Below are 22081 nucleotides of genomic sequence, written 5' to 3' on the forward strand. Positions count from 1 at the left end.
TGGACAGATTTGTTACTATTGTGGACCTTCTTTCCCCTTTCTACATCCAATAGGGGTGTACTTTACCGATGGAAAGAAATGGCTTCTGAGGAGATCCTGCAGACACCATGGAACAGTGCCCTCTACTGTTCCTGAGGGAACCTTGTGGCCACAGTCAAATCCTGAGGGAGGCACACTGTTCCAGAGCCAAAGCAAGATGGTCTGCTTTCTCCGATGATTAAGACACTGAAAACTGCTGCACCTACAGCCAGTCTCTTCTGTAAATATTCAGCAGGGGAAGTAACCGCCACTTACCTCCCCTGTACTTGTTTCTAGGCAGGCTCCGACCCCTCATTACATATGAATGACCCCTTCCTGTTTTCACTGAGTAGGGCTTCTACTAGTTTTGCTCTTTAATGAAAAGAACTTTTAAAACAGTGATTTTAACCATTGATTTTAACCATAGCCTTTAGAACTCTGTTTCTCAGAATTATAAAATCAAAAATTCGATACCACTCTCAGAAAGCATAGTTACTAGCTGTGATGAGATAAAGGCATATAGCGTACAAACCAGCTAGTATATATTATACTAGTAGGGGATCAACCTATTTTTCTTCCTTCCTTCCTTCCTTTTTTTTTTTATTCCTCTTTCCCCTTTCTGCCCCTTCCTTCCCTCCTCCTCCTCCACCTTTTAAATAAAATTATCTAAAATACAACAGAATCTCCTCCAGTTATGATATTACATGATGAAAATTGTTTTCCTGAGTTTCTCTACCTTTTTTTTTTTTCCTTGCTGGCTTTCTTTACCCTCTGAGTAAACATCCGTGCTCTGAATTCTCTCAGCTGCTGCATTCTGGGTATAACCCCAAACAATACAGTCAACATTTACCTTTACTGAAACAACAAACAGAGAAATTCTGTGGATTTCAAGCTGGTGTTAGGGATTTGTGTCCCCTACAATAACTTTTGAGCTGTTTTTCAGCATCTTTCCACTTGGCTACAGCAGAGAAAATATAGTGAATAATGAAATATGCATGAAAGAAAACTTTAAAAAAATTCTCTTAAAATAAATGACTCAAACCACAATGTGTGAAAGTACTCTTTTTTTTTTTTCATGATTGAGTTTCAAATTCATGCATTTAGAAGGTGTGGATTTCTTGCTTTATCATGCGGTGGGGTAAATGGGAGCTGGCCCAACCTGATCTTTTTCTTCTGCCAAGAATGAAATCCAATTCAATGTGGCATGGCCACCCAGTAGGAAGAAAACTGCCAGATTCCGCTGGATCCTAAAATTCCAGTGCCATTCAGTGTAGGAATAAATGTTGCATGCAGTGCAGACCTTTATTGACATGGTGGGTGCTGGGTAAATAACTCAGTTATGTGTACTGTCTGCAGGTGTTTTGTGTTTTTAGTCTAATAATTGCCAGGAGAAAAGGGTTTGGGGTTTTTTTTTTTTTTTGAAACCTGGGATTAAGAAAGAATTTACTTATTGTAGGTAATTTGTCAAGAAAGTTGTTTAATTTTATGGTATTTCAATCTGGTTGCTTCTATTTAAAATATCTAGGGTAAAAGATGTTTTTAGCTTTTCAGCAGAACGGTTTTGCTGACACATGGTCGGCTTTAGTGCTTGGCCTCTTACTCTTCCTCTCAGGCTGGCATCATCCTTGGATCTGATGTCCCCTCCTCTTGGACATAGGCATGGGGTATTACTCCCTCCTCTGTTTTTCTGCTGTGGGACTCATCATGTATGCACATAATCTGTCTCTTCTTTTCACCTGCCCAAAGACAGATGGTATGTCTTCTTTATGTCCCCAACACTACACAAAACTAGGGATTTAACTTCTTTTTCTTCCTTTTCTCATTTCTCTTCCTTTTCCTTCTGCTCTCAAATCTTGAGCAATATGACCTCATCATTTTGAGGAATGATTATTTTTAAAATGTAGATGTACAGAAATGTTGCCTAAACAGACCAGTTGATACTAAGTTAGAAAACCCAGGTTTGACTGTAGAAAAGAATGGCATGTTGAATATTGACTTTAGTAAATAAAGGTTTCTCTTCTCTAGGGGCAGAAGTTCCAGAAAAGCCTGAAAAATGCCTGGAAGGGAAGGTGTGCTCCTTGGGGCCTCCCTTCCTTGGTATTTTGAGTATTGAGACTTCAGACTGGCCCCCTGACCTCCCACTCACCCACCCATTGTGGGTGTCCTGAGAGTAGGTTGACTTCCTAGACTGAAGGGTTTCCTAGGCAGGCAAGGGTGAGGCTGGCAAAAACTAAAATCAATCTTGGTCCTTTAGAAACTTGACACGGGAACAGAGGGCTCCGTATAGGAATAGAAGGAGAGATGCATCTTGAACTCTGGCACTGGGACCTTAAGCATAGGCACCCTTGGCTGAACTTAACGCTGAAGCATAGGACGTACTTCCTTCAGCAAAACACACTGTGCAGGGCCTTAGACTGCACATGAGGCAATCTTAGGTCTTGGTCTGTTGAGATGGTTCTGTTTGATTTCTCTTGTCCTGGCATAATTAAAGGTGACCTTTTCTATTATCACATGTGTCTCAATTTTTTTAATGCTGACTTTATTTTTGAGAGAGAGAGAGAATGGGGGAGGGGCAGAGAGAGGGGGACTGAGGATCTGAAACTGGCTCTGCACTGACAACAGAGAGCCTGGTGTGGGGCTCAAACCCACAAACTGTGAGATCATAATCTGAGCCGAGATTGGCTGCTCAGCTGCCTGAGCCACCTAGGCACCCCACATGTGTCTCAAATTGGAGGGTAAATTATTTGATCACCCTGTGTAGGACTAATTGTCAGTGTTGACATTGTGTGGCCTCAAGAGGCAATGAATTAAGGGGTTTTTATGTTTGTTCCCTGCTGGTGTGGAAGGCAGAATGACCCTTCCCTGCTCTTGGATTTCAATGCTGTCAAGGTTCTGGAGAATTTAGGAGGCTCGGGAAGCTTCAAGAGGGAGTTTGAATAGATCATGTTAATAAGGCACGTGGATGCTTCAGCAATTAATTGGAAAAATAAGAGGTTTGATTATATGTTATCCCAAGTTTTGTAGCAGTTTATAGTCTTATGCTATTTAGTTTAGAATCCTTGCTTTAGCCTTACAAACCTAATTATGTACATGTTTTTTTTTTTAACCGAGGTGTTTTTTTGTTTGTTTGTTTGTTTTTTCCAATGGCTTTTCAGTATCTCAATCTATGATCTTGAAAAGTTGTGGTTCTTATTGGCAGGAAGACACATGCAGTGAACTATAGCTTTAAGAATTTGTTTAATTGATCAAGTTGGTTGTTTACATGTAAAGCTAAAATTAGTGATTAAATGGGCATCTGCTTTTGCCTGCTCAGTATCCCTTTCTCTTTTTTTGAGGGAAGTGAGGCCCTTTTTCTTACAGAAACACATTCCATTGAGTTTAGGTGGAGTTAACTTCCTTAACTCTTTTCCCCCTAACCTCCTCTATCCCTTATAAGAGGTTGGAAATGTGATTTCACAGATTCATGCTTGACCAATCAGAGCACTCCCATTCCTTAGGCCACGCTGAGTTTGGGGCAGCGGTAGGCACTTGACCCCAGCTAAGGCAGTTTCTCTGAAATTGCCTGCTGTAGCTATTGGAAAAGATGGTTTCATTCTACCAAGGCTGCTAATCTTGTACTATGGGACTTAGGTTGTTGGCACTTTCTTTCCACTAAAAGGAGAATGCCAAAGCAAAGAGAGAGTGGGGAAATCCCAGTGACATTGCTTTGAGACTCCTGGACCCAGCCATGCCAGAAACCGCAGATTTTTAGTTCCATGAGGCAATACCCCCCCCCCCCACTTTATTTCTGCAAATTTACAAATTAGCTTAAGTTAAGGTCACTTATAACCAGAGTTCTAATATAAGTAGTGAGCAATCTTCTGCATTGCAGGGATCCAGTCTCTCAGATGTTAAACATTTTCTAGAAGAATATATCAATTCTAACTTTGCTGAGCATCTATGACATTGTTTCCCAAGTAGTCTAGTTTGTTTACTCTCTGGTGCTATTTAGCTTATCCTGTAGTCCTAGAAATCTGTTGACAGAGCTTTCTACTGGGCAAGATCAATCTTGGAAAGACAACTGGAGATGGAAAATAATCAAGTAGACAGACCTGAAGGGAAAAGCTGAAGGAAACCTCTTCCCTCCGCAAATTCCGCCGTCTCTTAGTCTACAGACTCAGACACCACTTGTCTTCTTTTGCTCAAGGTTATTTCTTATGTATCAGTGGGGTAACATGTCCTCTGTCTCAAGTGTGAGAGATGGAAAGAGGAAGCATCTTAGCTTCCACAGAATGCCCCTGCTCAATATCTTGGGCAGTGTGTTGATAAGGAGATCTGGATTTATAAAACATATGTAGAAAAACAAGTAGCCCAGCAGTCTGATGAAAAATAGGGTGGTGGAAAAGACATATTGAAAAAACCTGAAAAGAGAAAGTCAAGAAACTGTTAACCAGAGGTTAGGAAACCAGGAACAAAATCAAACTTATGCCTAAATGCATGTCTGGCTCCTTTTTGATCTTCAGATGTCTCCCACTAAGTGTTGTCTTCATTACCAACAACCCCTTATAAAGGCAGCTCCTTCCCATACTCTGGCAAGCCAGGTACTCTCTCTTTCATCACCATGTTTGATTTTCTTTTAGTGTTTATCACTGGCTGAAATGATCTTGTTTTATATTTTGTTTTATTTTTTTGTTTTGCAGAGTTGTTTTCCAAAGTATTTTGCACCAATTTGTAACCCATCAGCAGGGTATGTGTTTCTGTGGGTCCATATTTTCTCTAACACTTGATATCATCAGATTTAAAAAATTGTGCCAAATGTGTGTAAAGTAATGGGCTTAATTTGCATTTCCCTGATGAACAATGATGCTGAACATCTGCTCATAGGTCTTACATGTCTGCTCTTGCCCATTTATCTAGTAGGTTGTTTGGGCTTGTCTTATTGATTCGTAGGAGTTCTTTATATGATCTTGATATCAGTCCTTTTCCATTGTGTGTATTGTGAATATCTTCCCTCTACTTTATAACTTTTATTTTCTCTAAGGTGTTAGAACAAAAGTTACTAATTTTTAAAATTTTTTTTTAACGTTTTTATTTATTTTTGGGACAGAGAGAGACAGAGCATGAACGGGGGAGGGGCAGAGAGAGAGGGAGACACAGAATCAAAAACAGGCTCCAGGCTCTGAGCCATCAGCCCAGAGCCTGACGCGGGGCCCGAACTCACGGACCGCGAGATCGTGACCTGGCTGAAGTCGGACGCTTAACCGACTGCGCCACCCAGGCGCCCCAGAAGTTATTAATTTTAATAAAGTCTAGTGTATTAATCTTTATTTAGAACCAATGTTTTTGTGTCTTATTCAAAAAACCATTCCCTGCATCCAGGCCTAACAGATGTTCCTATTTTCTACTAGCAGTGTATTCTAGTTTAAAATATGTCCACACATTATTCGATATTCTGCCCTTTAAGAGACTCTCCTCCCTTGTACTGTGCGCTGGACTTAATGACTTGGTTCTCAAGAACAGAGTATCACGGAAGTGACAGTGTGTGACTTCCTAGATTACACACTAAAACCATTGCAGCTTCCTCTTTCCTCTCAGGAGGAAGCCAGCTGTCATGCTGGGAAGGATACATAAGCAGTCCTGTGGAGAGGTCTGTGTAAGGAGGAACTGAAACCTCCTGCCAACAAGCAGCAACATTTGTCCAATGTGTGAGTAAGCTACCTTGAAAATAGATCCTCCAGTCTAGCCTTCTAATGACTCTAACTTGGCCAACATCTTAAAAAAGTTTTTTTTGGTAAATGTTTGTTTATTTTGCAGAGAAAGAGAGCACAAGCTAGGGAGGGGCAGAGAGAGAGAGAGAGAGAGAGAGACAGACAGACAGACAGACAAAGAATATGAAACAGGCTCCAGGCTCTGATTCAGATGCTCAGCCACTGAGCCACCCAGGTGCCCCTGGCCAACATCTTAACTGCAACCTAATAACAGATGGTGAGCTAGAACAACCCAGCTAAGTGGCTCACAGATTCCTAATCCACAGACATTGTGAGATGATAAATGTTTGTTGTTTGAAGACACTAAGTTTTGGGATGATTTGTTATGTGGCAGTAGATAATTAATGTCAATTTTTAAAGATTTTTTTTTTCTTTTTGGACATTTAGTCCTTAACATATCTGGCCTTGCTTTTTAAATATAGTGTGTGTGTGTGTGTGTGTGTGTGTGTGTGTAATTAAATGTGATCCAATCTCATTATTTCTCATCTGAATAATCATTTTTTACCCTACTTTATTTTATTTTATTTTATTTTATTTTATTTTATTTTATTTTATTTTATTTTATTTTATTTTAATGTTTGAGAGGGGGAGAGAGAGAGAGAGAGAGAGAGAGAGAGAGAGAGAGAGAGAGACAACGTGAGTGGGGGAGGGGCAGAGAGAGACAAGAGAGAGAATCCCAGGCAGGCTCCATGCTGTCAGCACAGAACCCGCTATGGGGCTCAAACTCATATCATGACCTGAGCCAAGATCAAGAGTCAGACGCTTAACTGACTGAGCCACCCAGGCACCCCTCGCCTACCTTTATTGAACAATTCTTCTTTTCCTCTGTGACATACAATCACTGTCACATATCAGAGTTCCATATATGCCCTGTTTCTATTTCATTGGTTGATTTTATTCCTGTGACAATATTACACTATTGTAATTAATGTAACTTCAAAGTAAGTCCTCATAACTGGAAGGGCACGTTCCCCACTCTTTGCTCTCCTTTAAAATTGTCCAGGTTATTTTTGAGTTATTTACTCTTTTATATCCAGTGTATTTTTAGAATAATTTTATTAAATTTAATGAAAAATCTTTTGGGCAGTTTGGTTGGAATTGAAATGAGCTTATCATTTGAAGAGAATTGATGTATTTATGATTATCTCACTATATTTCTCTTCTTTCATTCATGTTACTTTTAATGTTTCCTAATGAATTTCTGTAAATTCCCCTTATAGTGGTCTTGATTTTTTCTTAAACTGATGAATTATTTTGACCTTGTGGTTTTACTATGATTTGCACAAGCAAATTTCTACTTTTTCCTTATTTGTATAACCCTTACCCAGTTGTGCTAGGTTGCTGCTTGAGGCAGCACCAAATCACTACCTACCTCCATCCACCAGTCAAAAACAGCCTGTTCCTCATCAATAATTGGTCTTGGTGATAGGAGTTAGGATCCATTATAGTATAACATCTTGGTCAGAATTAGAATCAGAAAATGTTTACAAATCTCTTCCTAGTATTCTCCTTGAAGCTGAATACAGTATTCATAAGAAAGTTCTGGGATGTTATTCCCAGAGAAAATCCTAGGCATAATCTACCTTTATTATCTCTTGAGTCAGTGCCCAATATACCAGTGCCCCATAGGATATTGGAGCAGAGCAAGAGAAAGACCCTTCTAGTTTGATATGATGAGCTAGATTTTTAGGATATTGTCAGATTCTCTTCAGGATACCAACCCTCTTTTAAAGCAGATACTTCTTACCCTGGGAGCCCATGCGGGTAATTTCACGCTAAACACTGGTGTCAAATTATAGGCGAAGGCAGCCTTGGAGTTCTAGGGCAATTCTGCTAGCTTTCAGGGAGTATTGTATTTAGGGATATCTGAATATGTAATAATGAAGGGGTATCCCCCTTGAGCAAATTTTCCAGACAATTGAAGCTGACCTTTAAGCATCAATAGTTTTACGTTAACCATTTTGATGGAACTCTGTCTAAATCATATTTCATGCCACTTTGAATATATGTTTCTCTTTGCCTCTTAAATAAATTATATTGAACATAATCTGACCTTTTCTTACAAATGCAGGGGCTTCATGAGTGCCAATTTTACTTTGCTATCACAGTGATTCCCTCAGGACTAATATCCGCTCGGTTGTTTGAATCTTGAGCTCTTACTCAGTTTAACAAGTATTTTTGAGGAATTATGTTCTGGGTACTGTTGAGTGTGATCTCTCTTTCATAATCATTTTCTCTCATTTGCTGTTAAGTAGGGGTATACATGGATTTACAATTCTCTAGTATTTCTAATGTAACATGTTGACATTGTATTAAGTTTACGGGGGACACATCTCACACAATAGTGTGAAAATCCAATCATCTTATGAATCATAAAAAGGATCCCCATTTCCAATCTTGATGTTATTGGGGAGCCAGATCCATCAAGTTAATTCAAATCATTAAAGGGAAAAAGGAATAAGCATAAGATTTGCCACATCTATCTTAGGTAATAAAGTTCTTATTTTTGATTACTACTAGCCTATTAGCTTCTGAAACTGGAAAATTGAGATTAGGGATTGCCTTGGGATGAGGAAGTCATACGTTAGAAGTGAGAAACTCGGTCATCGATGACACTAGTTTGTTGACTTCACTCTGGGGGTATGTGTGTGGGTATGTCTACAAGGGTTTCCTTGTCTAGACTTTGTTGTCTGCCAGGATGGCTAAGTGGAACTCCCCATTTTCCAGGAAGTTTACTCAAAGGTGTATCCTTACCTTTTACAGAACCAAGTTCCCTTGTTTTGGAGAGAATCATCCTGGGAGAAGGAAAGACATTAATAAATAAGCAATTTCTGGAATCTACCCTTCACTGTCAAATAACATTCAATGAGCCATTAGTTAATGTTATATTTAGATAACGTCTTGCAATTTTTTATATGCATAAACAGATGGAATTTTCAGAGACAAGCGTATATATTTGCTTGTATGTATGTGTAATTTTGTATTACTTTTTAATATATTGATAGACATGAATGAAAGCCTGAAAAGGCAAGGTAGGTTGCCCTTTTTTGTATGTAAGGTCATACAGCTAATAAGTGGCAGGGCCAGACTTGGAACCTGGGTCCTTTGAATCCACATTACACCCTTACCTCCTGCTTAACCAGTAACCTTAAAGAAGTTTACAGGCTATGAAAACCACACAAATGTATTCTAAGAGAAGTTTTAAGAGTTCTAAAAATATAAAGATGAGGATATTTCCTGGATTTCTGTGGCATCTCTCTTCCAAAATATTTTCTCAGCTATTTCATTTTCCTTTTAGCTTGCTTGTGAGATAAAAATGAAGAAGTACAATCACATTTTAAAATTGTGAAAATGATGCTCACAGAATTGGAATTAGAAAGAAACTTTCTGGGTTATGAATTTTGTTCCCTAGCTTGAGTGAGATTAAGCAGCATGCCAGCTGGTCATTTGCTCAGGCAGGCTGTAAAGGTTGTTCAGACGTCATAGGTCATTGAACCATCATGGGACTCTGGTAATCTTGAGGAAGATTTTTTCTCTGATTGGTGGTGAGAAGGAATACTTTGATTAGTCAGTGAGAATAGATGATGGGTATATCAGGGAGCGTGCCAAGCTTGGTTCTAGAGAGGTGGAGTCCAGTTAATTTCAGGAGTTGTGTTTTTGCTGTTGGTTGTTGTATAATATGCAAGCTTGGGGCCAAAATAACTTGTTCAGAATAATGGGAACCATGGTCACTGTGAACATGGTATAATATATATCCAAACATCTGGATGACCCCAATGACAATAGATGATTGTTGATATTTGCTTTTTAGGAATAAAATACTTATTTTTTTTGAAATTATGAAGACTATGTATCTAAATGATAAAGTTTCTGGTGAATGTCAATTTTGGCTCTAAAGCCAATATAAGTTACAAAATTAAAGTCTAATGGAAGTTTATCTTTTTGCCACCACAAGACACGAAGCAGGCCAAGAGGATGCTCTAAATCCAATTGTGTCCTTTAGACCGTTGCATATATGCTAATGACATCATGATGTTAAATATGAACAGACACTGAAGCTGTTACATAAAGAAGTAATGACTTCTCATGTTTTAACTCATAGGCTAATTCTGATATATGCCCTGGTGCTCTGTGTAGTGAGAAGTTTGGGTTCCTGTTGGGATCACCAGGAAAGACCATTGTGATTATGGGAGATGGGAGGAGTGTCCTGTCTTGGCCTCTTCTCCACAAGAGTGTTCCTTCAGTTAATATTTCTTCCTGCTTCCATTCTAAACTCTGTGAGGTTTGAGGCTAGTTTCTTTGAGAACAAGTCATTTGCATGGCTCTGAGAGAAGAGAGACCATTGTCCCATAACATCTTTGTATGTTTAGGGTTGGAATGCTTTAGAATTATGTGTGCTACTATTCTTGGAAAATGCACATGAGAAGATTGGTATGTGTCTGGTGGCTTATAGTGTTTTGGAAACTCCCTTGAAGGTAATGACCCTGAGAAAAGCTGAAAGTGGACTGAAATGGTTACCTTATTATTTTGGCTGTTACACTTTTTTCTTGCAGAATTCATGCTCAAGACTTTTGATCTAGGAGTGAAAGAACCAAGGTGGGAATTGAATAAAGTACATTTAGATGTTCATATTACATCATGGTTATTTAAAAAAGTTTTATATTCTTTTTTTTTTTTTTTTTATTTTTTATTTTTAATTTTTTTTTTTTTCAATGTTTATTTATTTTTGGGACAGAGAGAGACAGAGCATGAATGGGGGAGGGGCAGAGAGAGAGGGAGACACAGAATCGGAAACAGGCTCCAGGCTCTGAGCCATCAGCCCAGAGCCCGACGCGGGGCTCGAACTCACAGACCGCGAGATCGTGACCTGGCTGAAGTCGGACGCTTAACCGACTGCGCCACCCAGGCGCCCCAAAAGTTTTATATTCTAAAGCTATACTGTCCACTATTGTAGCCAATGGCTACATGTAGCTGTTTACATTTAATGAAAATAAAAAAATCACTTCCTCCGTCACAACAGCCATCTTTCAAGTACTCAATAGGTGCATAGTGGCTACATACTAGATAGCACAAAAAATTCCATTGGGTAGTCCTGTTCTAAAATCTTGGCTTAGTAATGAAGCCATACTTAATGTTCAGAAAGGATCTCAGGAGACTTGAAGGTGTCCATTAGGGGTAAGGACCTCTAAGTCCTGGTGCCCTGGCCCCTAGGCCACAATGTGGACTAGCCTATTTAGAGGCTGTATGAAGCCTAGGTCTTTTTCTCTTAATCCCAAGACTCCAAAATATTTAATACATGGAAATACTTCCTACGTGAATTAAGATTTAAATTTTAAAGAGGGTCAGGGAGTGGAAGTGAGGTTTTTGGTTTTAGTTTCTCACTATTTAGACTCTTGACATACTCAAGGAGTATTTTTTTTTTTTTGCTGGGGGGGGAGGCTTTTCTCTTATTCTAATTTCTAATATTAATGTTCATAGTTTAATATAGTATACAGTTTGCATTTCATAATATGATTGACCTAGTTTGTGTCTGGAGATTAGTTTCATGCCTATCCCATATGGTTGAATTTCCATACATTTTGGGGAAGTGAGGATGGTATTAATTTTAAGACCTTTATTATAAAATTTAAGGAATTCCCATTTTATCAGGGTGCCAGACCACTAAACCTTCTTTTTTACTGTACTTTATTTAATTAAAAAATTTTTTATGTTTATTTTTGAGAGAGCAAGCGAGCGAGTGCACAACTGGGGGAGGGGCAGGGAGAGAGACACAGAATCAGAATCAGGCTCCAGGCTCTGAGTTGTCAACACAGAGTACCATGCAGGGCTTGAACTCACAGACCAGAGATCATGACCTGAGCCCAAGTTAGATGCTCAACAGACTGAGCCACCCGGGCACCTGACCGTTTTTAAAGCACATGTTCTTGCCCCTAATATAAACCTGAATAATTGACAATGTGATTACAATCATGAAGGAAGGTATGTTTCTGCAGTCTGTTAAGAAAGATAGGAGAAGGACCTGCATTTTTAAATAGATGTGGTTGAGTGGGGGTCAACAAGATCGCTAACAGAGAGGAAAGTTATGTTGTGTTGGGGCTCACTGAATTCCAAATAGGAATTGGTCAGAGAAATGTTTGCTCTGACTCCGGCTGAGATGGGGTTACCACTAAAACCAGGATGTTCCTTTGTTTGCCAAAGCTCACACTTCTCTCTCAAGGAACCGAGTCTCTAGTTCTTCTTCTATTTTCCTCAGAGTTTCCTGGTACTTCTTCAAAGAGAAATAAAAGAAACCACAGTTACTTGCTAGAAGCCTTATGTGCTTTTTGCTGTTAATAACCGTGTATTACAGCATTGTCATGTGAATGTTTGGTATTCCCACTGCCATTTTGTCTCCTTTCCCAGTCTACCAGCCCCCTACTACTCCAGATCTCTTACTGCACTTCACCACTGGGCAGGTCCCTGTGGTTATTGGGATTATAAACAGGAAAAGTGCTCATTATTAATTTAAGAGTTCAGAGCTTTGGAGATGAGGGCAGTAATAGAATGATTCTAGTGGTAGAGTGTCATCCTCCCTAAAGGCCTTTGTAATGCCACCTTGAAGCATTAAAATTGTTGCAGTGTTCTTTGAAAAGCCTGGTTTCACTTCATCCTGTACCTTAACAAACGCATTACTATCCCTTTAGAGAGAAACTGTACCTTTATGCAGAGGATCTGATCTTCACAGAGCTGTGCCACAAATGTATAGTCTTCCATTACCTAGGAAGTCAAAATTCAGTCTTAAATTTTACTCAGTAAGTTGCTATAAGAACAGTAGGATACTTGTTTCCTCTTAGGCCCCAGGCCTTAAATGTGCTTTTCTAATTGTTCTAAATATGTATTTGCTGTATGTATGAAACCATGCCTTTTTTTTTTTTTTTTTTTTTTTGTGGATGAACAGGCTGTACTTTACAGTCCTGATGGAAATTACTTGGGGACAGTTGGGAGAAAAATAGATACTAATTCATAGAAGGTATAGATTATGGAGAATATTCTGTAAAAAAATGTGAAAAGAGAAGGTAATCTGGGGGACTGTATTGACATGACGTAATACATTCCTTCAAATCTTGTGACCAAAGATCAAGTTTTGCTTACTGTGGGAGAAGGAACATCGAAGTTATTGTCGTTACCTTGGTCAACTTTTGCTCTTGGTCTGCACAGGAAGCTTCCAGCTGTTTTAACTTAGCCTATAGAAAGGGAAAGAGACTGGTAACTCAGCCAGGTAAAAGCAGGATTCCATTCTGAAATGGGATCGCAAACATTATCTCACAGGTGGTTAAAGTGCATCGGGACCAATTTTAGATGTCTTTTTAATGGAGGGGAGTCAACCTTGAGATGAGAGGACACTTGAATTGAATCTAGTGTGAAGTAGCACTAATTTGGTGTGTATGAAGATGTTACGTGGCTGGAGCTTAGGGGCGATTGGTAAGAATGAAATGAGGTGGGGAAAGGTAGACATGTAAGAGATTACAATAGGCCCTTATAGCTTCTGGAGAGTTTGGTTCTTTATTCTAATTGCAGTGAGAAGCCAGGAGAGAGCTTAAAGTTGTAAAGATACAATCTGGTTTGTCTTCTTTCTTGTTTAAATTTATTTAAAAAAATTAAAAAAAAATTTTTTTTCTTTTCAACGTTTATTTATTTTTGGGACAGAGAGAGACAGAGCATGAACGGGGGAGGGGCAGAGAGAGAGAGGGAGACACAGAATCGGAAACAGGCTCCAGGCTCTGAGACATCAGCCCAGAGCCCGACGTGGGGCTCGAACTCACAGACCGTGAGATCATGACCTGGCTGAAGTCAGACGCTTAACCGATTGCGCCACCCAGGCGCCCCTACTTAAAAAATTTTTAATGTTTGTTTATTTTTGAGAGAGAGAGAGAGAGAGAGAGAGTTTGAGAGTGAGTGAAAGAGAGCAGGGAAGGGGGTAGAAAGAGACAGAGACACAGAACCTGAAGCAGGCTCTAGGCTCCGAGCTGTCAGCACAGAGCCAAATGCGGGGCCCAAACTCATGACCGAGATCATGACCTGAGCTGAAGTCGGACGCTTAACTGACTGAGCCACCCAAGTGCCCCTGGCTTGTTTTCTTTCTAAAGAATAATCTTTTCTGTGTGTGGAAAGTAGACTGTTTAGGTCTAAGTATAAAGGCAGGAGGACTAACTAGTTAGCAGGCTACTTTAGCATCCAGGTGAGGGGTTATGGTGGCTTGCAAAAGGGTAGTGTAATAGTAGTAGAGAGGAAAAGATGCATTTGGGGTATATTCTGTAGGCAGAGGGGACATACTGCAGGCTTTCCTCTCTTCCCTTTTCAGCTCTATTGTTCCCACTTTCATTGAGCTACCATTTTTTTTCCCCCACATTTGGACTCTTCTAACAGTTCCTTTCCCCACCAGTCAATTACATCTAGGGCCAGACAGCCAAAGGTGCTATGGGCTGTATTTTAAAGACAGTGGCCTGAGTCACAAGGAGTTGAGGCGGGTGTCCTATTAAACTGCTCAACTGATCACCAGCATGCAAGAGGAACAGAAGCAAAAGAGATAATGTATATTTCATAGAGTTAGAGATCCAACATGAGAATGCTTCAAAATAGGTGGACAAAAGGGAATGATTCAAAGCGTTAATAATACTCTTTAGGGCTGGGCTGATGGCTGCCAGGAAAATAATGGCCATTGTTGTGCCAGGAACTCTCTGTCTGGAGTCTGTCACAATCAGCTCACCTGACGTGGCCAGCATAGCCAGACTTAAAGTGTCACCGCTAGATTCGGGCAGACTTGCTGTTAGCAAAACTTGTTTTGGGCAGAAGAAGGAAGAAAATCAGTCTTCTAATCTCTGCAGTTTTATGGCTAGGATAATCAAGGAGCTTTAAGCTCGTTTCTAGTCTTAGCTCAAGTTTATTCCCCATGTACACACAGGCTACTGATTTCTCTCTTTCAAGATAAGTGTCCTGGATAGGCATGCCCAAACAACTTACTTGAAGGCTTTGACTTCCTCTTTTTTATGTCTATCAATGCTAATTTGGCCACCAGAACATAGAGCAGTAATTCTCTATTCTTTCATTTTCAATTTCTATTTTAAATGTGTCTATATCTTCAGAGTCTTCATACACACAGTATGGGCTTAAGTATGGGCTTAAATGTGGGGCTTAAGAAGCAAAAGAGATTGAAAGATAGGGACAGTGTGTTTTTATGCTCTTTAATTTGCTTGTTCTTAAATGACATATATAACAATAAGTATCAATTAAAGCAAGATGGGGCCTGGGTGGTTCAGTCAAAAGAGCACGTGGCTCTTGATCTCAGGGTCATGAGTTGGAGCCCCACACTGGGTGCAGAGATTTCTAAAAAAAATACAAAAAATAAAAAAAAACTTAAACATCATAAAAAGAAGCAAAGAAAAATTAGATAAGGCAAGGACAAAGACATATTCCTACAGAAATTATCAATAAGAATTGAATCTGCCTTCTGAAAAAAAAGATCTCTAAATCTTGCATCTTTGATCAGATGGGTTATGGTTGTGCTCAGGTGCTTAACTGTGAAACACAATTAGGGAAATGGTAAGCCCTGTATGATGCACTTAGCAGTTAGAGGTCACTATATACTTGAATGACCAGTTGAATGAATCCTTTGCTGGATTGGAGTCAATGACAGGGTGTGTAAATTACCTAGCACACAATAGATTTACAAGTCCAAACTCTGCCTCTATATGAATTCATGCATATGCTTCTGCCATACTTTTAAATAATCACCTTAAAATTGTGACTTTTTAATGTTTTAGAACTCCAAAAAAAGAATATTTTATATACACAATTTCATTCAGTTTTCAAACTGAGGCTGGGAGGAACTGATTAAATTGCTCAACTTCATATATCACACTAAGTACCTCTGGGTCTTGGATTTAAATGAGGGACTTCAACTACCTCCAATGTTATGTATGTATTTGTGCATTTGTGCCCTCTTTTTGATGGAAAGAGAACAAAATATATGGCTTCAGAGTGAAAGCCCTTACTAAGGGCAGAGGAGAATTCAGCATTTAGTAGCCCAGGTTTAATCTGGCATGGCTGAAACTACAAAGAATTTATCCCAACTTTGACAATTGTTTCCACTTAAAGATTTGTTTTCCTGGTCACGCAGACCAAACCCATTCGAGATTGCTTTTTTGTTTACCTTTGACTCTTCTGGGGTTCCTTTTAGATCTTCTTGTTCACACTTGGTTGCCTTATGTGATTTCCTTGTAAGCTGTGGTTTCAAACAGAAAAAATACATTTCAAATAAAAAATATATCAAATAAAAAAAATATAGCAGACAAAGACATTCTCTGATGTGTGGGAGACAGTAACTTGGCCCAGATCAAAGCTGCCAGGAAATGGTCCCTTGATGGATACTTGGTGTCTTTGGGAACATCTTTAATCTACCTCCATTTATTCTCACTAGTTTTGGCCACCAAAGCTGCTCAAAGCAGGAGTACTTCCCTGAACCCCTAATCCATGCCAAATTATTCAGGCCTGTGGGCATGGGTCAGAAAGTAGGGGAATCATAAAGAAATCCACTGTATTTTGACCAGTTGAGGTAGAGGGAATACCTGGACAAAGAAGAAGGGACCACAGAGGTCCCAGTCAATCCCTTTGGAAGCAATTTCCTTGTGATAGAATGAAGAACCTATGGGATCACTGAATACCTGGGATGCCCTATCCACTCCTTTCAATTTGACACTTGCAGGGATAATCCATGGCACTTTGGTCATGAGACTCAGCCTCAGGAGAGTGGATTAGTAGTAGGGCCCACGCCCAGCACAGGCCTCTCTGACATGTGGGATCTTGTGTGATTATTTGCCCTCCCTTGCCTCTTTGATGAGTGGTGCTGCTGTGGGGACACCAGGGAACACAAAAGCCCCATGTCACCTTTCTTTGAAGTTCTTCTATACTGTGGACCAGAGTCTCATTCTTCCTATCCTGTTGAGAGGATGAAGCAGAGTTTAAATGTGCATCTGTGTACCACCATCTTGATTTGGTTGACTGTTCTTTATTTTACCCCAGTGATATTTTACTACAGTAACTGTACCTTCCTGCATAATGTCAGGTAAAGGACCTGTGGTTTGATCTCCATACGTACACACCAACTTCCCAGGGATTGAGATGACCACATCCCCGGCTTCCCAATATTAAATATTACCAGAGACACCCTACCCTCCACACATCCCCTTCCATGCAAGGACATACTCTGCTATGACTTTTGAGTTGACTATATTTTGTATGTAAAAAGGGGAAACTGTTGTTTTTGACAGTGAGGAGAAATCAACCCTATCAATTGGCTTTTCCCTGCTTTTTTAAACATTTTTTTAAAGTTTATTGATTTATTTTGAGTGAGAGAGCGAGCCAGCAGGAGAGGGCAGAGAGAGAGGGGGGGAGGGGGGGGAGAGAGAGAGAGAGAGAGAGAGAGAGAGAGACTCCGAAGCAGGCTCCATACTGTCAGCGCAGACCCTGACTCAGGGCTTGAACTCATGAACTGCGAGATCGTGACCTGAACTGAAGTCAAGATTCAGACAGTTAACCAAATGAGCCACCCAGGAACACCAAGCTCTTCCCTAATTCTTGCTTACAAGTCTGGCTGTCTCTTCTTCCAGCTCCTGCAAGGCTTTTTCCCTCTCTATCATGGTGTGGTTCTCCTTTTCCCATTCTTCATCTTCAGCCAAGTCTCTGGTGTGAGCAATCTCACCTTCCATCCTGGACGATGCAAGCACACACTATGAGGAACTGACAGCCTTAGAAATAATAAAACACATGTCAGTTTTAAGGGTACTTTGATGACAATAAATATAAATCTAAAGTTGGAAACCCTTTCTTTCCTGGATCCTTAGGATCAGAATCTCTTTAAAGACAAGAAAAGTAAGAGTCCCCCGATTACCACATCAAACACCCCAATGTACTTCCAGCTCAGGTGAGTATCTTTCATTCTTTTAGGATTTTCTTTGTTGTTGTTGTTTTAATGTCTATTTATTTTGAGAGAGAGAGAGAGAGAGAGAGAGAGAGAGAGAGAGAGAGAAGGAAATTAAGTGGGTTGAGGGACAGAGACAGAGGGAGAGAGAGAATCCCAAGCAGACTCCATGCTGTTGGAACAGACCCTGATGAGGAGCTTGATCCCATGGTCATGACCTGAGCTGAAATCAATAGTTGGATGCTTAATTGACTGAGCCACCCAGGTGTCCTTAGGATTCTCTTTGAAACTTGCTGTATTATTCAGGGGTTTGAACCACAGACAAATACTGAAGAATGAAAAAGAAACTTCTTTGTTATAAAAAGATAAAGGCTCTAGAGCAAGCTGGAAAATTCAATTGTTTCTTCTCCTCCCAGTTCTTTGGATTAGGAACTTCCCACATGAAACCCCAATACTCACCTCTGAATCTCATTTTCTTTCTCTTGGATTTTGAGAAGAAGTTCCTGATTTGCTTCATCTATTCTCTGCATATCCCTTTCAAGGTCCATGTTCAAACTGTTAATGTTCCTCTTTGACTGGACCAGTCTTAAGATTTCCACTTTCTCTGACCTGTAGGCTCAGCCCCCAAAATGAATAAGGGCCACTTATCTTAATATCACTAATTTTTTGGGCCAAAAAGGATATCTAGAAGACATATAACTCATTAGCCTGGCTATTTTTGGGAGCACACCTTTCCTTTTTCATTTTTAGGAAATTACATTTCTTCCAACGTTTATTTATTTTTGGGACAGAGAGAGACAGAGCATGAACGGGGGAGGGGCAGAGAGAGAGGGAGACACAGAATCAGAAGCAGGCTCCAGGCTCTGAGCCATCAGCCCAGAGCCTGACGCGGGGCTCGAACTCACGGACTGCGAGATAGTGACCTGGCTGAAGTCGGACACTTAACCGACTGCGCCATCCAGGCGCCCCGGAAATTACATTTCTTAATAATGCTGTACAATTTGTTTCAATGATTCTTAACTCAGCAAAGGAGGTCTTTCTTGGCCAGAGTGCTCAGTATAATAGTGCACCTCCACTCTGGTTCCAGGAGAAGTTTTGCTTCCTTAAATAGCCTTTTGCATTGGAGAGAATGATTTTCAAGTTGTTCACAAAAGCTGCTCATGCAGTACACTTTTATCAAGTACATTTAGTCAGGAAGCTGGTACATAATTTATGATTGGACACAGGTTTATGCAGAACCACAAGAAGTTTCCACCAGCAGTTAGGGCTTCAGTCTTTTCCTACCTCCCCTCAACTGAAAATTTCTCTGCTATTGCCTACTAGAAAGTTTGAGAATATCCTGTGGGAGTCACTCCATTGAGCACACACAGAAGTAATCCAGGTTTTCACTTTCAAGAATGCAGGTATCATTTTTGAAGTAAATTTGAATGAAATAATGGTAACTTAATGCTAGTGTAGTCTAGAAATGTATCTGGCACATGGGAAGCTCTCAATAAACTTTTCATTTTCTTGAAAATGAATTAATTCATTGAATTAATTGGTTTGTCTCTAAAATGACTAACTGGAAATAAGATAGTGAGGTAGAGGGGCATATGTATTGAGTAGGCACAAGGGACGGTTTTGGAAAAGAAATTCCTACCTTGAAGGGCTGGCTTGGATGGGGGCTTTGCAATGGCTGTCACTTCAGGAGGCCAAGGGGTGTTTGGGGCAGAGTACAGTGGAGGACAGATGGATAGGAGCTGAAGGAGAGAGCAAGACTAGAAGATGAAAGGAGGAATCAGTAGCAGACCTGCTTCATACCTTGGTCCTTGGATGTGACTTTGCATAATCAGGACTACTTACTCATAGTCTAGCTGATTGTCCTTGTGTTCTTCCATTGTAGATTCCCTAAAATACCAGCAGAGATGTATGTAATGAATTGGGGAAATGGGTCCATTTATAAAATACAGTAACTAGCCGAGAGTCCCAAAAGACAGGAACAAAATTAAGTTAACTGGTTTTTTTCCTTCCCACTCCTATAATTTGGCCATAACGAAACTTAGCTTTCTGATTCTTCTGCCCATGAATACGCTTATGCCTCAGTAAGGATACAGTGAGGATAGAGGGATAATGCTGGAAAATTCAATATACATCCTGCAGAAGATAGATGGTTCACCAACACAAAACCCTTTGGAAATGTATACGTGGCAGTAAGCATCAATAGATGTTATCAGTTGTTCTTAATATCTTTTTTTCTCTACGCCCAGGTGCTTCTCTTAAGCCCCATGTGCATAGATAAATGTGCATAACTGCCCTGGAAAATAATCTTTCTAGCCTGGCTTCTGCAAGAATCTCCAGATATTAAGATCTTTAGTATTAAATAGGACTCAGAAAAAACAAGCAGGAATAAATAATTTGGCTTGTTCTGCTACTTAGTTTCCTCCTTTTCTCCAATAAAGTCTACCTCCCTTCTGATGTATGGTCTTCTGGATTCTGCTCTAGTCTATTAGCTTCTGAAGAGTCTAATCTTTCCCCACTGGAACCATCCAATAGAATCTCAGAACCTTCTATAGGGTCATAATTCTGCTCTTGACATAGGATGGGTGGGGCAGTATGTTACAATAGGATGGATGGCAATGGTTTCTCCTCATTTGTGCCAAGTTCAGAGCTGAGTCTTCCCTTTGGTGGCAGTAGTTTCAATGGATCCGATTTCTAGGCAGATTGAAGGGATAGCTTCTGTCTCATTTCTCTAGCAGATTGAGCACTTTCCTTGCCCAAGCTTGACTCATATGGGAACTCTGGGTTAGCACCAGCAGCCTAATCCCATAATGTAGTCAACTAACTACTCATTCATTCAACAAACACTGAAACTTGGAAGGAGCACCTATTTTTGCCAGGCACTTTTCTAAGTACGAGGGAGACAGAATGGGAACGAAATAGCCCAAAGCACTTGCCTTTATGGAGTTTACACTCTAGGGTGTGTGTTGGGGGGTGGAAAGGGGTAACACAATCAACAGAAAACAGGAGTAAATTGATTTTATCTGGTATGTATATTTTGGCCAGATTAGGCACAATTTGTAACTTTTTATGTGTGCAAGTCACGGAAACCTCAAGTTTCAGATCTTGACTTAATAAGGACTGCATTGAGTTGATTTGTGGGCCAGAGTGACTTCTTAACATACTGTAGTTTCTAACAAACTATTTGTAAAATTAATGGCCTCTGATGACCCCCATTACCATCTCCCTTCTTCCTGAAAGAAGGCATTTCATTGCTTTATGAAGCTGTACACAGAAGAGTAATTAAGTAACAATTCAGGCCAATGGCCTCTCGGAGGAATTAATGGTAGGGAGAGTTCATTAACCCCAGCTGGTTATAGCTTCTTCAGGAAATGCCCTGGACCAAGGTTATCTTGGCGATTAATGTATTGGATAGAGACTTTAACTAGGATAAAAATAAAGCTCTATCTCCTTCCTGGGGAGCTTTTCTCCTTGAGGGGCTACCAAAGGCAAGCCCATAGGGGCAGCAGAACCCCAAGCTTGGGGCCTTGTGTGGGAGGAAGACAACAGATAACCACTAGTAAGAATTGCTAAATCAAGGTAAAAACAGGGCCTTGGGGGCAGGTTAAGGTCCTTGAGGAAGCCTTCCTGCTATTTGGGAGGTGGCTTTTGATTAACACCCAATGCAGCTTTAGGGCAGCTGTTAACACCACCTTAACTTTTCCAGGCCACACCCTGACCTGCACAGAGTCCCTGCCAGAGAGTCGCAGATTTTGCTGCATTGCTGCCAGGGATGCAGTGGCGTTTATGTGGAAATCTGTTGTGAAAACATCCTCTTTTGACAGGCTGGGCACTTGGGCTCTTTTTGCTGGGGCTTCACCCTTCTACTCTGAGGGGTCTGGTCAGGTGCATAAGCCTGAGAAACTGCCTGGGCCCTTGTTCTTTCTGCCCCTTCCCGGGGAGAGAGACCTATTTCTTTTGCTCATCTCACTTGTCCTCACTTTACTTTGGCAAAATCTTCTTGGATATTTTTATAAATGAGCCTGGTTTTGAGGCTCATAGCCAGGCAAGGCTCTAGAACCTCATTTTAGATCAGTTTTCAAATACAGAATCAAGTACACTATTTTCCTTATGTCCTTATTTTTAGTGACTATTTCTGTACAGTCTTTAGGCTCATGAAATCTCTTTCAGTTTCCTTTCAGAATCCTTCTCAGAATAGCTTTCTCAAAAGCAGAAACTTGAACTAAACTGAAATGTGAAGCAAAAGAGAGAAAGAGAGTGTACCAGTACTTAATATTGTCATTATTTAATATCCAGTAAACCGCGGTAGTTGAAATTGGCAAAAGGTTATGTATTTTCTTTTAAAACTAAATCTATTTATTTT

The 22081-nt window shown here is 40.2% G+C and overlaps 1 protein-coding gene, 1 long non-coding RNA gene and 1 pseudogene across 9 annotated transcripts in view; 1 reads left to right on the forward strand and 2 right to left on the reverse strand.

Moving 5' to 3' along the window:
- LOC125167497 (uncharacterized) overlaps positions 1 to 19344 on the forward strand; it is a 76495-nt gene extending 57151 nt beyond the window's left edge. The window contains exons 2-3 of the long non-coding RNA XR_007152802.1: positions 17645 to 17724; positions 19045 to 19344. This is a non-coding gene — a long non-coding RNA (uncharacterized LOC125167497). The remainder of the gene's footprint in view (positions 1 to 17644; positions 17725 to 19044) is intronic.
- TMCO5A (transmembrane and coiled-coil domains 5A) lies at positions 3271 to 20245 on the reverse strand. Of its 8 annotated transcripts, XM_047861667.1 has the most exons (13): positions 20165 to 20187; positions 19564 to 19608; positions 19361 to 19478; positions 18181 to 18330; positions 17387 to 17510; positions 16689 to 16739; positions 15955 to 16026; positions 12932 to 12988; positions 12462 to 12521; positions 11969 to 12033; positions 10284 to 10341; positions 8520 to 8560; positions 3271 to 4418 (listed from the first exon to the last, which is right to left on the reverse strand). In XM_047861667.1, the coding sequence occupies exons 4-13, from the start codon at positions 18267 to 18269 to the stop codon at positions 4220 to 4222; spliced, it is 816 nt and encodes a 271-aa protein (XP_047717623.1). In that variant the 5' UTR covers positions 18270 to 18330; positions 19361 to 19478; positions 19564 to 19608; positions 20165 to 20187; the 3' UTR covers positions 3271 to 4219. The 8 variants fall into 8 exon arrangements, with proteins under 8 accessions (XP_047717623.1, XP_047717618.1, XP_047717621.1 ...); XM_047861662.1 differs by lacking the exon at positions 19361 to 19478 and having other exon boundaries at positions 20165 to 20245; XM_047861665.1 differs by lacking the exon at positions 19361 to 19478 and having other exon boundaries at positions 19522 to 19608; positions 20165 to 20218.
- On the reverse strand, positions 8051 to 8148 carry LOC125169360 (uncharacterized; annotated as a pseudogene).
- Positions 20246 to 22081: the final 1836 nt, after the last annotated feature.

Source organism: Prionailurus viverrinus, chromosome B3 (genome assembly GCF_022837055.1).
Source record: "Prionailurus viverrinus isolate Anna chromosome B3, UM_Priviv_1.0, whole genome shotgun sequence".
NCBI classification, from domain to species: domain Eukaryota; kingdom Metazoa; phylum Chordata; class Mammalia; order Carnivora; family Felidae; genus Prionailurus; species Prionailurus viverrinus.

Excerpts from the sequence above, each read along its gene's own strand:
- TMCO5A (XM_047861662.1), bottom strand. The coding sequence starts at position 19,598 with ATGGAAGAACACAAGGACAATCAGCTAGACTATGA. Across the intron at positions 16,027-16,688 it reads TAGAAGAACTTCAAAGAAAG|CTTACAAGGAAATCACATAA; the intron begins GTGACATGGGGC and ends TTGAAACCACAG. Across the intron at positions 10,342-11,968 it reads CGGTTCCTTGAGAGAGAAGT|ATCAAAAGTCTTGAGCATGA; the intron begins GTGAGCTTTGGC and ends TTTCACTCCTAG.